Below are 17,010 nucleotides of genomic sequence, written 5' to 3'. Positions count from 1 at the left end.
TAACAATTTTTAATCGATTTTATATTTGGTCTGCAAGTTAATTATATATGGTTCTTTAGATTAAGAATTATTTAATAAACATAAAAATACGCATGTGCAGCACCCAATAAGTAACCTAGTTCCTGGGAACTTCAAATGCTAGTAGTCAACTTTGCGTTGATGGCATATATTCCTTAAAAGCTACTAGCCCTTCTATAGGATAAGTATTTAGTTTCAATGAAAAGTAAGATTATTGAGGCAACAAAACTAAAAAATGGCGTTTAGTTTAACTTTGTCAACCAAACCTACAAAAGGGCAAATATATCTATATAACCCTACCGAGCTAATTTTATCCGAGCCAATTCCGATCAGTCTTAAATTGTCAAGATCCAAAATTTGCCGAGCATTTGTGACTGAGCCACAGCCACTTTGGCAGGTTGATTATTTTTATGTTTCTCATTTCAAGCACAGACATGATTATCTGCATAGTAGTCAACATAAAAGAAAGTTTTTTTTTGTTCAGAAAATGATGTTAAAATTAAAAACTTTTGAGCAGAAAAATGTGATAAAAGGGAAAAAGACATTAATTTGGATTTGTTAAATTAAATTATTGAAGGAAATAGTTAGATAGTTGTTAGATGGCGAGATAAGATTGTATAAAACGACAGAACTATTCGGCTTGTTGATTCCCCACAATTGGCAGAGCTAAGCCTTTGATCGTTCATATTTAATTGTCGTGGAAAAAATTGTAGTTGATATGAACTGTCAAACTTTATTCGCATTTCACATTATCCACACTCGTAGCGAATAAAATAGTTGCGCGTACTTAACCTAAAAAATTCATTCTTCTTTTGGTTTCGGTGGTGAATGGTGTTCGGATGTGGCTCCTTGACAAACTTCATTCGCGACTAATTAAAAACTTGCATGTGAAAGAAATGTCAAAATCGACGAATATTCGTTCATTCGTTGGTCGTGCTCATGTGCAAGATGCTTAAGATGAATTCTACGTTCACGTAGCGGCCCTTGTGCATAGCACTTAAGTATAAACATCCTAAACAGTTTCCAGCTAATGACTTTAGAGGTTCCCAAACAGACCTGTAATTCTGACTTTCCATCTTAAATGAAAAGTTGACAAGTGACATTTATTTATTATTTGTGGGAAAAACAAATGTTGAGCACAGTAGCTTGATTCGATTGAAAAATGAAATTTATTATACAATTAGTGATCTTATCTTTGTTTACAGTATTTTCATATGCAATAGATGAAGGCGGCGTGGACGTAAGAACGTATTTCATTCATACTTTAAACTGAAATTTAATAAACATTCACAGCTTCCAGAAAAATATGTAAAATCAGCCCAGTCTTCGACACATACGAACAACTGGGCTGTTCTCGTTGATGCATCTCGTTTCTGGTTTAATTACCGGCATGTAGCGAATGTCCTCTCTATTTATAGATCAGTTAAGAGATTAGGGATCCCAGATAGTCAGATAATTCTTATGATTGCTGATGATATGGCTTGCAATCCAAGAAATCCACGCCCTGGCCATGTTTATAACAATGCCAATCAGCACATTAATGTGTATGGGGATGATGTAGAAGTTGACTATCGAGGATATGAAGTTACAGTGGAGAACTTCGTACGCCTCCTAACTGGTCGGACGCAAAATAGTACAGCTCGATCTAAGAAACTACTCACAGATCCTGGAAGTAATGTTCTAATCTATTTAACTGGGCACGGAGGAGATGGATTTCTTAAGTTCCAAGATTCCGAAGAAATAACAAGTCAAGAACTAGCCGACGCTGTTGAACAAATGTGGCAGAAAGAAAGGTAAACATTATTTGATTTGATTAGAATGTTATTGTTATCCCATATACACTTTTATCTTACGTACTCCTAGCTCAAGCTTCTTGAGCAATGTGATTCGAACTTGACCAAACAATAAACCTATGTACATACAGGGTGATGGCATATAAGGTCGTCAACCTTCAGTAGTTTGCCAACAACTGCTTATTGTAAGAATAAAAACATGGATTTCAAAAGAAAGTCACAAAAGTTTGTAAATGGCTTGAGAAATTGAATTTGTGTTCAATTTTATTTTGACCAAAAAGTATTATAATTTCTATTAAAGTTTGTTTATTAGACGAGTTAATGTTTAATGCTATGGCAACAAATTAGGCTTTATTATAAAGATAAAGGTTTTTCATTGTATTTTAAAAATAATTTCAGTGAAGTTGACGATGGCCAATAAATTCCAAACAAAAGGCACAAAAAATAGTCCGTGTGTTAAATCGCACGATCTTGGAGGCCAGTTCACAATTTCCACGATTTGCAAACGCTGCTCAAGAGCAAGCAAACCAAGCATAATTCAAGTGAGTCGTATCAAAAAAATCAACTCCAAAAAAAAGTATTGCCAAATTGAAAACTACACGTCTAAAAACACACCCCTTATATTTAGTGTTCGCGGCAACAAGATTCACTAGCCGCCCTGGAGCCTGCAAAGATAAGAAGGGAAATGCTGTAGTGGAGAATCAGCTGATGCTAAAAGTTTGGAAAAATCACTTTAAACAGCTGCTTAATGGCGATGGTTAGTGCGATGGACTGTCATGCCAGAGGTCTTAGGTTCAATGCCTGCCTTGCGAGGAATTGACAAATTCTCCAAGAGTAATTCTTGTCATGAAACGTGCTTTCTCAAATTTGCTATTCGGATTCGGCTTAAAACTGTAGGTCCCTTCCATCCTTGACAACAGTACTCGCACACAGGAATGGTTGAGAGTTGTCAGTCACTAGACCCTAGTTCTCAAACGGGCTGTTACGCCACCCAATTTATTTTATTAATGGCGATGAAGCCCACGATCCCACCAACGAGCAGCCCCGACAAATGCATTTGATTGTTGATGACCTACAGTTCCACCCACCCAACCTAAATGAGATTAGAGTTACCATCATCAGGCTGAAGTCGAAAAAAGCTGCCCGTGATGACTGTTCACAGGCGGAACTTTTCAAGCACGCGGGAACTGATCTGGTAAGGAGCATGCACCAACTCAAAACCAAAATCTGAATCAAAAGCATGTTCGACGAGTGGAATTGAGGCACTATCTGTCCGATCCATAAGAAAGATGTCCCCCTTCTCTACGCCAACTACAGAGGCATCAGCCTTTTAAACATCGTCAACAAGATCCTGTCTAGCGTATTATGTGAGCCATTATCTGCCTTCACAGCTTCAGGTCTAGAAAAACCACCATCTATCAAATTTTCTACGCCAGGAGAAGACCTTAAAATATAACATCGCCACGCATCATCTTTTCATCGATTTCAAAGCAGTCTATGACAGTGCCATGTCGAGTTTTGGTATCCTTGCCAAACTGATACAACTTATTAGGATGACGTTGGAGAAGTCTCGTTGCAGCGTACAAATTGGTGGAGACGCAACCGAAACCTTCGAAATCACCGGAGGACTTAAACAAGGCAATGCGCTGTCAAGTAGGTGCTTCAATATTGTTCTTGAGAGAGTGGTGCGAAATACCAACGTTATGGGAAGAACCAAACGAGCAGTTACGTGTATCCCCTATCGAGTCTAAAGCGAACTAAATGGGTTAACGAGAAAAAGAAAGAACTATTTACTGTCATCAAATAGATCCGATTCCCATCTTAGACTAGGTGACCATTGATATGTATAACTTCGAGGTGGTAAATTAATTTATATATCTGGGTACTGTTGTTATCTCTGCAAATGACATTATCGCTAAAATCAAACGTAGAATTATTCTTGCTAATCGCTGTTTCTTTGGCCTAAGGAAGCAATAGAGGAATAAGGCCCTATCGCGAAGTACCAAGAAGACACTGTACAAAACTGTAATCATCCCAGTCTTACTATATGGTGCAGAGCATGTTCTCTTTCGGATCCCTTGATATCTTCGAAAAGAAGGTTCTATAGACCGGTTTGTGTCGACAGGCAAAATAATATCTGGCGGGTATTCTTAAGTGGAGACAGCAAGCTAAAGATCGAGTTGGCTGCCGGGATCTATTACTTTAGGCCGAGGTGCACGATGCGCTGTAGCGCCAAATAAAGAAAAGTAAGTTGTTATATTTTTGGCAAATCAACTGAAAGAAATAACAATCTTGAAATTAGGACACTGCAAAATTATTTAAGTTACATTTTATTCCCAAAACTCAAACAAGAGAGTTTTAAGGATGAATCAAACGAAAATAAGTTTCGTGCCCAATGCCATTACCCTATATTTAAATGGAAAACCACCTTTTTTAACAAGGTCCATTTTCCCTCCGACTGCATTAGAAGAATTGCTACTACTACTACTTTGTTAAACAAAATTGCTTTAAACAATAATAATAAAAGAATGCATAGCTTTTCTCTTTCTCTGCCTTCTTAATAAAACGCAAACTTTAGTCTCTTTTTGTTTGTACTAATTATATTTTTTCTATATTTGTAGGTACAATGAACTTTTGTTTATGGTTGATACTTGTCAAGCTGCTTCCCTTTATGAGAAATTCCAGTCACCAAATGTATTGGCAATAGCCAGTAGTTTAGTTGGCGAAGATTCGTTATCAGTAAGAACTTGTATCCGCAACCATCTTAATAATTTCTTAGTTTTTCCTGCCCTTAGCATCACGTTGATCCTTCTATTGGTGTATACATGATTGATAGATATACTTTTTACGCCCTGGAGTTCCTAGAAAAAGTGCAACCTAATAGTGACCGAACAATGGGAGAGTTTGTTAGTGCTTTGACAAATATAATTTCTCTTAAGTGCATCTTTTTTGTTTTTAATTGTTTACTTTCAGCTGCAAGTATGTCCAAAACGAGTTTGCATTTCGACAGTGAGCGTTAGAAAAGATCTTTACAATCGGGATCCAAATAAAGTACCGATAACTGATTTCTTCGGATCCATACGTCCGACAGAGATATCAACTGGAAGAATCAACATAACATTAGCTGATGAAGAGTGAGTTTACATAGATTTATACCATACCGATACGTATAATAGCCTGATTCAAAAATAAAATGAAGACATTGCAATTTTTTGAATCAGGCTTATCGCGCTCGCCATAAATTGAGTATAATTCTAACTTGATTCTTTCCACTGCAGAGATTTTTTTGAACATCCAGTTGAAGACTTTACATCCGCTAATGAAATTAAGTACCAATTTGAACTTCAGTTCCCTGATCACTTGTTTGGCGGAAAAAAATAAAACAGTACAAATAGTATTTTATTACTGATTTCGCTTTAAATATTGTTTATTATTCTTTTTTTTTGAAAAATACAAAATTTGTAAACGATTAGCGTTTTATAGTAGTGTGTTTTGTTCATCATTAATACGATAAGTCGTTTGGCTATCCCTAGGTTCCGAAGTACGGTAGGTAGGTAAAAAGGATGTACAATGTCCGTCCCCAATAGTGATTATGGATTTTATTTCGAAAAAAAAAATTGTACTGCCAGAAGTGACTTTGATAACGGCTGATCTATTGGAACGAAGGCATGCTTTGTTGAATGCCACCAAGGGTTTAATAACTGCTAAAAAATATTAACTTGTGAATTGGATTTTTCTCAAACTATAATTGTAAGTGTGAAGAAGTGAAACGTCACGTAATAGATTCATAAAATAAATCTTCATATTCCCAACTAAAAATTGAGTCGCGTAATGTAGATCACCTTGATGTCCTTAAATCTTAACTTAAAGAACAAAAGAAAAAAAATGTATAGAATATTAATGCAATGACTGAAAAGGTTATTCAAAATACAAACTTAAGCGTTGGTAATCTTTATTGTGATAAGCTCGACAAAAATTCTTGAAACTCGACAAATAATATTATTGAAAAACAAGAAGTTACGCACTCTAAATAAAAAAACACACCGAGAGTATTGTTTATATTTTAAACCAAGGATTAAGATATCAATTTAAAACAACCGATTTTGCTACGTGCTAAAATTTGGGCAAAAAGTGAGACAAATATTGTTAATTTTATAAGTTATGTTATACAAAAAAATTCTTAAAATTTATTACTTATATCAGCAACTCAGAAGATCTATTAAAATCTAAAGTTGATATGAGAAGACTGATATGGAAGGAAAAGAATTCGTTAAATGAAAAGGATAACATAGGAAAAATTAAAAAAAAGAAATTCAATAAAAAACGCAAACTTTGAATCCAATAAGACAACACGCGGAACACTAACAATAAAATAAATAAAAATCGCATCTCGAAAAGTAAAGGTTTTAGTAAATCAAGTCTAGCACAACACACAACTTGTAATACATAACACATTTTCAAAATTATACTCTATCTAATTAAGATTCAAAATAAAGCTTTCATAAGTTCAGATTTGATGGCGCTAAATAACTTAAATACGAAATTGATTTCTCTAAACAAAATTGTTCAATCTTGTGTGAGGATATTCGAGCTGAAACAATCATAAATGGAAGATGACCGCCTATCAAAAAACAAGGAAGACGAATTATACAAATAATACAAAGTTCAAATCCTCTTCAACTCAGTTCATCACAGATGGATTGGAACTTTCATTTAGGAACTCTTATTGTATATTAAAATGGATACAAGATTTATGAAAAAATCTAAGAAACCAAAAAAATATAACAAAACGAACTGAATACTGAACTACACAACAAGGTAGATACGAGAAATATAAACAAGCCTTTCAAATTAGTGTAATATCAGATGTTTAAATAAATAAAATTAACTAGGTGGCTCAACAGTCCGTTGAGAACTAGGCCCTAATGACTTACGACTCTCAACCATTCCTGTGTGCGAGTAATGTTAATAGTTAGGGAGATTTTTCTTAACTAACTTTCCAGTCAACTTTCCATTAAAGTTGTATTAATTGGAAGGTAATTTTTTTGGCAGCTGGCCAATCAGATGGTAGAAACTTGCCTTATTTTAAGTCCCTTATTATTATGACGTCTGAACCTGCCCAGTCCTACGCACTAACCATCATGCCACGGGCACTACAGCTGTTTACAAACGTTTTTTAGAAAATGTATGTTCAGAAGGATCCGCTAAATCTAAGATTAATACATAACGAGATGAATTTCGACACAACTTAAGTATAACAAAGCATCTGCATAAAGTTTAATCAAATGATGAAAAAAGTAACAGATACCAATTTGATACAAATACGAGAACCTTTCATCGATTTCTCTACAGTATTTGAAACGGTTAACCATATAACGATTTGGGACTACAATAAATCAAACTTAATAAAACAAAAAGATACGAATGGAACAAGAACTACTTAAATACACAAGAACATGCAGGGGGTAAACCAAGGGGACCCTTTCATCAATACATTTCTTCGAATAACGACTTAGGGCTTAAAATAGATGATGAAATTGTAAATAATTTCAAGTTCCGGGCGATTTGGTTCTTATAGATACATAACAACAAACTCATAAAACGAATAAACTTCCAATGAGTTTTAAAAACATAGTTTGAGCAATTAAGAAAGAGGGACAGGATTAGAAAGGGGATATCGATTCAAAACCAATGAATGTCTGCGAGTTCCACATTCGTGAAGTGCGGCTAAAAACGAATATTACAGTACACCCGAAATTGTGCTCAAGTGTGAACTGAAGAGCACTACTAGATGTACGCGTATTATGTTTTTGATGTTTATAAAAAGTTTTAGCCCGCATGGGACTTATTTTATCGAGATCCACAAGAATAATACAGAATCTGTTCAACGCAACTTCACATGTTTCGACCTGAGAAGGCTACCATGGTCTGATTCTTACAATCTTCCTTATGACCATCAGATACAGCTTCTTTAAATGCTTCTATTTCTAAAAAGTAAAGAGTGTTTATAATGCTACTGTCTTTATTCCTTAAATCTTAATTCATGTAGAAATATCTGTGATCTTAGAATTTTGACGAGACAAATACTTTGAAACAAATATCGATATTGTTAGAGAAAAGTACGCAACCAGACTTTTAGTCAAGATAATACCTTACAATAATAATTACCTTAGAAACGACTTGCGAAGGCAGCTGAAGAAAATTGGACTTTTATTTAAGTTAAATAATTAGTATCCATCTTAACCTTATACATATTACCTATTTCAAAAGGTAAACAGTTTTTGTTTTTTTTCCTTGCATAACTATTTTACAGGAAGCGTGGTCTAAACATTTTGACAAGTTCTTGATTATAAAAGAATTCTTACTTCCTAACTTAAGGTGGCGCTACATTCCATTGGGAACTAGGGACTCTTGATTTAGCTCGGTTTTATGTCTGTCTTATAATTCCTCTTTGATTTACGCCACCTAACATAAAACAAAATCAGACATAAAACCTTACGAGGGTGCTCAAGAGATTCAGTTAGGTAACGGTCACCTATCATTTTTTGAACACTCTTTTGATATCTGTCCAAGAGACTCCAAGTGGGTTATTGGAGCACCTGCCCAAAAATGGGAATTATACTCGAGTTTCGGATGAATATAGGCTTTTTAAATTATAGCCAGATCAGAAGGAGTACAAAACTTGTTCAGATCAGAAGGAGTACAAAACTTCTTGTACCGTCGGATAAAACCTAAACACTTAGTACCATTTTTGGCGATATCGAATATGTGATCACTCCACAATAAGTGATTTGTAATGCACATACCTAGAAATGAAAGCTGTTCAGGCTCCTCGATGAAAGTACAACCCATGGATAGAAGCTTTGGGGGAGGATTACACTTTTGCTACAGCAGACAGCATTGTGTAATCGAAGCATTAAATTCTACACGGTTTGATTCCCCATTGGACAATTTAATGAGCTTATCAGACGCTGCTGTTGGTAGTCCACTTTCGAAGAACAAGGATGGGAATATAAAAACGAATATAAAAAGCTAAGGGTACTTTGTGGATATCAGATTAAAAACCCATCCAATACTACTTTAATTAAGCGGTCCGAAAGGTAATTTCTAACTCAACAAAGAAGAGATTTATCAATACCAAATTAACTCATTTTTTGAATAACAGAGCTTGATGCCAAACTCTATCAAATCAAGAGTAATCTTATTTTCTCCAAAACGATGTAAATATTTGTTCCACTGTTTGGTCTGATAAACCATGAGATCACTAGTGGACCTAGCAATAGGTCCAAACTGCATGCCGGTCATTAAGAAACTTACGTTCTTCAAAATATTTCTTAAGCTGACAATTGTTTAATATTTACATGACCTTGGAAATAAAGTGGACGATAGTCAGAGGGTGAGGAGGATTCTCATTTTTTAGAAACAGGCCGGATAGTTGATGTTTTCTATCCACTGGAAAAGAGTTCTGTAGAATAAAGCTTTTTAAAATGCTACCACATGACTCTGTATATGTTACCGTGATTTTTAAATATTTGAAGTTACTGGGGAAAATAGACCACCTCCTCACAATGTTTTTCTTTTCTGAACCCAACATACTCCCTTTAGCCCTTTGGTTCATCTAATACCAATCACACTGTAAAAGATGAACTAAACCCTAACCTACTTTTGAAAATACCGTGACGAAACGCCAACATAAAGAGAGAATGGGATGCGACCTACACTGATAACTTTCCATACCGTTTGTCGATTTGTCTTGCTTTAAACTTCAATAAAATAATAATGATAACAATATTTTGTGTGAGACAAACATTTTGAAGTCAACATCTTTCTTTTTTCTCCCTAAACCTGAGTCAAAAACCTTTTCTTATCAATTTTTTTAGGTTATCGTGGTTTTAAAATAAAAATTGTCAATTGAATTTTTCTTAAAAATAACTAAAAACTACCAACAATGTTTTGTATATGATGCAATACTTTGATATCAAAATCTATTTTTGTTAACCAGATTTTAAGTCGAAAACCCAACTTTTATCAATTTAAATAGCATATCTCGAAAGTGTTTATTTCTTATAAAAACAAATACTGACATATAATTTTTGCAAAGAAAATTTAGCAAAAAATTAAATTATTTTGGAGCAATACCTTCATTAATTTACGTGATATTGAGAATATCAATTGTTACCAAATTTAACGTTCTATTTTTTGTAAATTTTATGTCGAAAACAACCTTGTCTATAAGATGAAATCAGTTTTAAGCCAATAATTTTAGGTTTGAAAAGATATTTGAATTGAAAATAACTTTTAACCAACTTTTATACATTTTTATTAAAGTTTTTATTTTTTGTGATTTAAATTTTTTCAAAAATTTACCAGATGTCAAAAACGTCATTCTTCGTTGCATACAATAATTTTGGAGATACAATTATGTTCGTTAAATATTCGATGTTAAAATTTTTTTTCAGTTTTGTTGATATATAAAAGAAACCGTTGTTGTTGTTTTAATTTTATTTGAAAATTATATCAGTTTCGTATCACGTCACAATATATAATATACAATTTAATTCAAGTCCCTAGCGTTATTGGTTTGTGAGATATTTTGTGTTGACCAATCAACTTTTATTTTTAATTCCTATGGTAAAAATACCACCCAGTCAATTTTTGTGAGAGTCTTTTTTGCATTATCTTCTCCATAACAAAATTAATTTGATGTCGATATTTCAATTGGTTCTTGAAATATGGACGATAGAAAAGTTTCCCGGACGTACGGACAAACGTACGTTCACCCGCACGCACAGACATCTCTCTAAAAATGTTTTGTTTGACTCTAGTGACCTTGAAACGTCAAGCAATGTCAAAATTTGCAATTCGAATTATTCTTAGGCCATAAAGCTATTTCGAATCAATAGTTCAACATTTATTGAGCATCTGTGTTATTATGAAATAAGCCAATTTTACAAAAAGAAATCAATATTGTCACGTCGTTATTGACCCAATAACTTGCTAATCAATGAGACTTGACACTTACATACTTCACTAGTAACGCTCAAAGACACTCTATACCTAATATATGGAGTGTCTTTGCTAACGATAACATCACCAAATACCAAACTCTTCATTTAGGTAATCTTTACTTTTAGTTAATTAAAGATTCAGTTTCTAAATACCTACTTTCTTTATTGATAATTGGAAAAATATAGGATAAATTCAACGGACTTTTAAATCAAACATCTTTTTATCTCATGCAATTAACAACAAGATACCTCAAGTGTATAAGACCAAAAACATTAGTAAGAAATCGTGCATAGGTCTATAACAATTTCTTTTAAAGGTGAAGTTGAATTGAATTTTTATAAGTACGAGCAAATTGTTTACTTTTTTGAATTATTGCACATTGAAGATTCAACCATTCATTACGACCTTCGTTAAGTTTCCTTTCCTGCTGTATGCTGTTGCTATCAGTCTCAGTCTCGGCTCAGCAGTTGCTCGTCGCTCCTCGCACATACTATTAAGACAACAAGTCCATTCATCTCTCTCGATGAGAGTTGAGAGGTTTTTGGTTGGTATCGTCATATCATATCATGACATGATATCAAAAGAGAAAGAGACAGTTTTTCGTGAAGCATTTGTCAAAGTGGTCGACGCGACGGCCTGCGAAACATTGTTGGTTGTTTTATTTTCTTAATTTTGTATCTGCTGTATCCTCCAGTTTTCTTAATAATAGCATTAAATTTAATTAAAAACAATTATCATCTACCAATAGGTAGTTGATAAGTCTTTGTCGCGTGTACTCGTCTTATTTGTCCTCAAAGAATAGCAGAAGAGAAAGGTACCTACATACCTAATTTCGGTAGATTATTAGTGCTGCAGTCAAAATCCCATACAAATCGAAATCACACTTAATTCGTGAAAAAGGGTGTAGTGATAGTGAAGTGAAGTTGAAATTTATTCTGAGCATAATTCATATTCATGTACTAAAAATTCAAAGGCAACCAAAGTTTATTTTTTAATTGAAAATATTTGTGTTGTAGAGTGTGGTGGGAGGAACATTTTCCTCTAGTCACAAATTCAGTTACGCGAGTTACATACCTTATCATAGGGGAAAAGGATTATGCCAGTACACAGTAAGTAGGAAAACTTCAAAAAGATCTGTATTGACTTTATATTTTCTAGAAGACGGTTTTCTGCTTTTCTTAAACAATACGAAAAATTCACAAAAATATGGAAAGCAATAAGTGTTAAAAAATTAAAATGCAAATTAGTTTGGTAATTTCTTAATTTTCTATTGCCTCTCTATCTCTACTCTAGTCTCTTGTGTGGTTTTGCCTGTGCCTGTGCCTGTTAAAGTTAAAGCTCTGCTCTGCGATTGCGGCCTCTTTTCGGCTCTTTATCTGTATCTTTTTATTTTTGTTCTGATTTGCATTGAATTTAAAAGATATAAAAGTAAAACTAAAACGTCAACTACACCCATTCGAAAAATAATAACAAACTAAAAATTGAGTAGAGAATTGAGTTCGTGTTTTCTTCTCTCTCTCTTATCATAAGGTTCTGTTGTTATTGTTTTTATTAGCAATACCACAGACAAGAGACAGCAATGCGCTGTGACCTGTGCTACGACTACGAGGCATGGCAATGGCAAAAGCAATATTGTATAACAATAACAAATACAAACTTACAAAATGATTTCTCTTTTATCCATCTTTTTGTTGAGCTCAGAGAGCAACTCGTAGTGTGACGTGTGATTTCTCTTGATTTTATTTTGTTACCACCCCCACTACACATAAATCAAAATTCTGCATTCCAATGCATATTCACAATTCCACCATCATTGTGATGTCGATGTTCTTTTGACAACAGTGTCGTTTGAAAGAGATGTGTTTAAAAATATTTTTAATTGCGATCTGATGGTTGTCATGATGAACTATGAATATGGGTATAAAAACGAAGGACTTTTAAATATCCGAAAGCTCATTAAATACGAAAATTGATATGTTTTGAGTATGGAAAGGGTTTATCTCATCCGTTTAATTTGATATTGATTTATGCAATTCTATAGCTCTGGATGTTGAAGGAAGAACCAACTCAGACCTTACCTACATATGTTTAAAAAAAAAACTATTTATTTAAGTAAAATAATGTTAAAAACTTCAAAATGGACAGAACAGAACAGTACTGACTCTTAAATACAGCGGCTCCTACGACAAATCGAACAAATAGAATGTAAATTTTCACAATGCAATTTCTCCAAGAAAATGTATAAAAGTAGTAGAACCTAATCGTAATTTTATAACACATTTTAAGTTCAAATTAAGTTTAAAAAAAATATTTTTTTTTAAATTATTATTTAGCAAATAAATTAAAAATAAAAACAAAAACAACTCCTTACCTTTTACACATAATAAGAAATTATCTGTTTTTGTACTGTAGAAGCTTTGTAACAGTATATTTGACATCATGTAATAATGTTAATTTTAGCCTTGTACTATAAGGACTATTCCTTACATTTAAAGTAGTTCGTGCGGGGCGACTTTCCATTACCGCAGCATGAATTTCCTTCTGATTTTTTTTTACAATTAGGCAGGGGTCTCAATAGAACATGTTTTAAATATTAGGGCGAAACAACTTTAAGTCCTAGAAAAAAATATTTTCTTTTTCGGATTTAACCCTACTTTTTTGTATTGCATTTTTTGAGCCTAAAACAAGTTTTTTTTTAATTGATAACTCGGCTTCCTAACAGCTAGGTATGTAACCATTTTTGTGTGTTTTGTATGTAAACAAGTGAACTTTAAAAATTAACTAAAAATAGAAATAAATGTTTCCTCGCTCTAAAATTGCTGTAGTTATTATTTATTTGCACATATCTATCTAATAAAAAAAACCGCAAGTCAAAATTCGTGCTGCGGTGATGGAAAGTTGAGCCCATAGCCTAGACGGTAAATCAGTACGAGAAATACCAACAATTGAGCAACGGAACTCTTCTGTTGTTTTGTGCATACAGCGTGAAATTAGTAACATACAAATTTGAACCAACATGCAGTAAGAGCATAAAAGTTGAATATTTATTTGTATATACATTTATACATATTTACGTGTCCTATAAAAAACAAACTGCTGGCAACACCCCTAATTACTTAATTTTAGAACTCCCTGTATATTGCCCTAGGTCATGCACAACAAGGGCATTTATATACAAGGAATTGTATTTACAATAGGAATAAAACGATCGTGATAATTTAGTTGGAATACGTTGCAGATAACGAGTTCTTAGAGTGAAATTAAGGTAAAGAGTTATAAAATGTTAACATTTCGATTTCGTAGTTATTTATACGAACATTTCAGAATTCAGATATGGACCCATATCGGTTTTACGGAAATATCCATACTACTATACGACAACAGCATTGACGAATATCTTTCAGATGATGAGCACGAGGTAAACAGATGCAAAAATCTTCCTCCTCTATATATTCTAGAGTCTGATAAATCCGAATATTCCTCTATCCCAGATGGTAACTCCCTCAAATAGAAATGTTAGAGCTTAAAAACCCCGATGGCGGAATGGGTTTTTGGAAAAATGTGATAATGAAACCGTATTCACAGGTGATACGTCATTACCTGAGGAAACAAGGAGCTTGGATACGCCAATACAATTCTACAAGTACTTGTTTACAGACAAAATGCTCAAATATATAGAACAAAAAACAATCAGATACTCCTGTGAAAAACGTCCTGAAAAAATTGCCCATATAACAGCAATTGAACTTGAACAGTTTGTTGGAATATGACTTTACATGTCCATTGTACAGTTACCATCAACTAGGTTTTATTGGAATAAAAGCAAAATAAACTCTGTAATGGCATGTAACCGGTTCGAACAAATAAAAAGGTTCATACATTTCAACACCAACTCGACGCAAGTACCCAAAGGACAACCAGGACATGATCTCCTTCATAAAATAAGACCATTCTTGGACCAAACCAGCAGGGAATCCATACTGCCCCTACGAAAGAATATATGGCAGTATATGAACAAATTATACCAAGCAAAAGCAGATCATCTATGAGGCAATACAACCCAAAAAAAAAAAACACACAAATGGGGTTATAAAAATGGTGGTAGCTCTGGGTTCAGCTACGACTTTGAACTTTATTCTGGAGCCCAAGGACATGTACAGTTGTTAACCGATTTGCCAAAGATTAGAACATCCAGTGACGTTGTTGTTCGATTGGAGAGAACTATTCGCGACGGATTCAACTACAAATAATTTTTTGACAACTGGTACACGTCCTTACCGCTGTTGACTTATCTGGCAAACGAAAGCGATTTTACCGATTGGAACAATAAAAGCCAATCGAATCCCAGGTTATTACGTTCCTAACGAAAATGAAAGGTGCAACTGTGGAAAAACTGGCGACAATTATTGATAACCTAGATATTTCTGTGTACCGTAGCTTGCAACAGAATTGTGAACCTTGCTTCGACATACTCGTATGTCGGCAGCAAACCATTTTCTACGATCCAACGCTTCACCAAAAGAAAAAAGAGCTACCAAACTGTATCATATCCAAAGGCAGTCATGACATATAATCGGCATATCTGTGAAGTTGATCTGTTGGATGCTCTTCTTGGATATTATAGAATACAAATTAGACCAAAAAAATGTTACCATAGTATATATTTCCACATGATCGACATGACAGCCGTGAATGAGTGTTTAAATCTCTTGGATAGAATTCAAAAAAGGGCTTTAAAAATGATAGGCGACAGAACTATAATCGAAACATTTACATCGCTAGAACACCGTCGCAATGTTTCATGCCTTTCGTTATTTTATAGATATTTTTACAAACAATGTTCTGTCGAATTATTCAGTTGCATTCCACCCCTTAAACAACTCAGCCGTAATACTCGCACTTCTAGGAATGCTCATCAGTTTACCCTTGAGCTCAATTTAGGGCGTACTGTCAAGTACAGAGATTCTTTCTTAAATCGCACATCGAGAATGTGGAATGCTTTTGCCAACTCTGTTTTTCCCTCCCATTTTGAAGTTCAGAACTTTAAGACCAATGTGCACCGGTATCTCCTTTTAAATCCTTCCCTATTTTCCTACTGTGTTTTAATATAAACATATAAAGGGTACTAATAACCCCTTGACTGCTTGTGAATGTTTAAAAAAAAATTGTACAGACGAACACTTGATGGTTTTGAGGCGTAGCTGCAACTATCAGATTTTAAGTGCCCAGTAGCCGAAGATCTATTCAGGATCGGACAACCAATAAGGGTATATTCATTGGGCATGCTTTCTTCCGAACATATTTTACAGATAAGTTGAAAATTACGGCATTTAAGCCATTTGCTAAAGCGGCTTGATTAGATTTTGCCGAACTTTACCCACTTTGTCTAAGTCGGGAAGACGGGATTGTTGGCTTTCGTCATCTGTATTGAGGGGATCATCCTGCCTGTACGTCAGAGGCGGCTTCTCTTGGCAATGTTGCCACTGGTTATCTTTACTTTTGAATCGGTCGGAGAGGGATTTGCGATCTCTTGCGGTTGTAGCCGTTCGACGTTGTACCTTCTCCTAGCATCTGTTTTGCCTTACGTCTGGAAACCCGTAGTGCTACATTGGCTACAACGAAGGAGTGGTCCGAGTCAATGTTAGCTCCTCGTAAAGTTCGGACAATCATGCCAAGTAGACTGGAGAACTCCAAGTTCTTTTGTGGAAGTTGATGTTTTCGACTACCTACTGGCTACATGACCTACCCGCCCAGGATAATATTATATATCGTATAGCTACGACACTGCTTATATGCTTTGTCCAAAAGCTCGAAGAACATATCCTCGGTGTTGGCATATCTGCTATTGTAATTTTAATCCTTAAATTGTTTGCATAAGCTTGTGAGCGATTCAAATACATTCAGAATCCGCTGAATGAGCTGCAGGAGTATTCAGAATTAAAAGTTTGATTTAATTTCCTTCGCAACCTACACTACGGACTATGTAGTCGATACGATTACTTTTTCTTCAATTTTCTTCTAATTTTGTAAAAGCTATAATATTTTCTGTAATAACAAATATAATTCCTTTTTGTATTTAAGTGTCAAAATATGGTTTGAAATACAAATAGAAATGTCTACATTTTAAAATATAAATCGCATTTATGAAAGTGTCGATTTATTTGCATTTCTTTATTTAAGAATTTTGGGA

At 34.3% G+C, this 17,010-nt stretch overlaps 2 protein-coding genes across 8 annotated transcripts in view; both read left to right on the top strand.

The window, feature by feature from the left end:
* The first annotated feature begins 1,098 nt into the window (after positions 1 to 1,098).
* On the top strand, positions 1,099 to 5,293 carry LOC129944380 (putative GPI-anchor transamidase). Its single transcript, XM_056053763.1, has 6 exons — positions 1,099 to 1,258; positions 1,312 to 1,811; positions 4,433 to 4,550; positions 4,607 to 4,717; positions 4,785 to 4,945; positions 5,090 to 5,293. Exons 1-6 carry the CDS (start codon positions 1,181 to 1,183, stop codon positions 5,190 to 5,192), a joined length of 1,071 nt encoding a protein of 356 aa, XP_055909738.1. The 5' UTR covers positions 1,099 to 1,180; the 3' UTR covers positions 5,193 to 5,293.
* Positions 5,294 to 11,384: 6,091 nt separating this feature from the next.
* The window catches only part of LOC129948559 (uncharacterized protein CG43867), an 89,357-nt gene continuing 83,731 nt past the window's right edge, over positions 11,385 to 17,010 (top strand). For 4 of the 7 annotated variants that reach the window (XM_056059646.1, XM_056059642.1, XM_056059644.1 and 1 more), the window contains exon 1: positions 11,385 to 11,929. The gene's annotated coding sequence lies outside the window, so the exon portion shown is untranslated. The remainder of the gene's footprint in view (positions 11,930 to 17,010) is intronic. The other 3 variants (XM_056059643.1, XM_056059645.1, XM_056059640.1) reach the window with 1 other exon arrangement.

The sequence above is a fragment of the Eupeodes corollae genome, chromosome 2, assembly GCF_945859685.1.
Source record: "Eupeodes corollae chromosome 2, idEupCoro1.1, whole genome shotgun sequence".
In the NCBI taxonomy this organism is placed as follows: Eukaryota; Metazoa; Arthropoda; class Insecta; order Diptera; family Syrphidae; genus Eupeodes; species Eupeodes corollae.
Note: the sequence above shows the minus strand (reverse complement) of the source record. Positions and strands in the feature narration are given on the sequence as shown.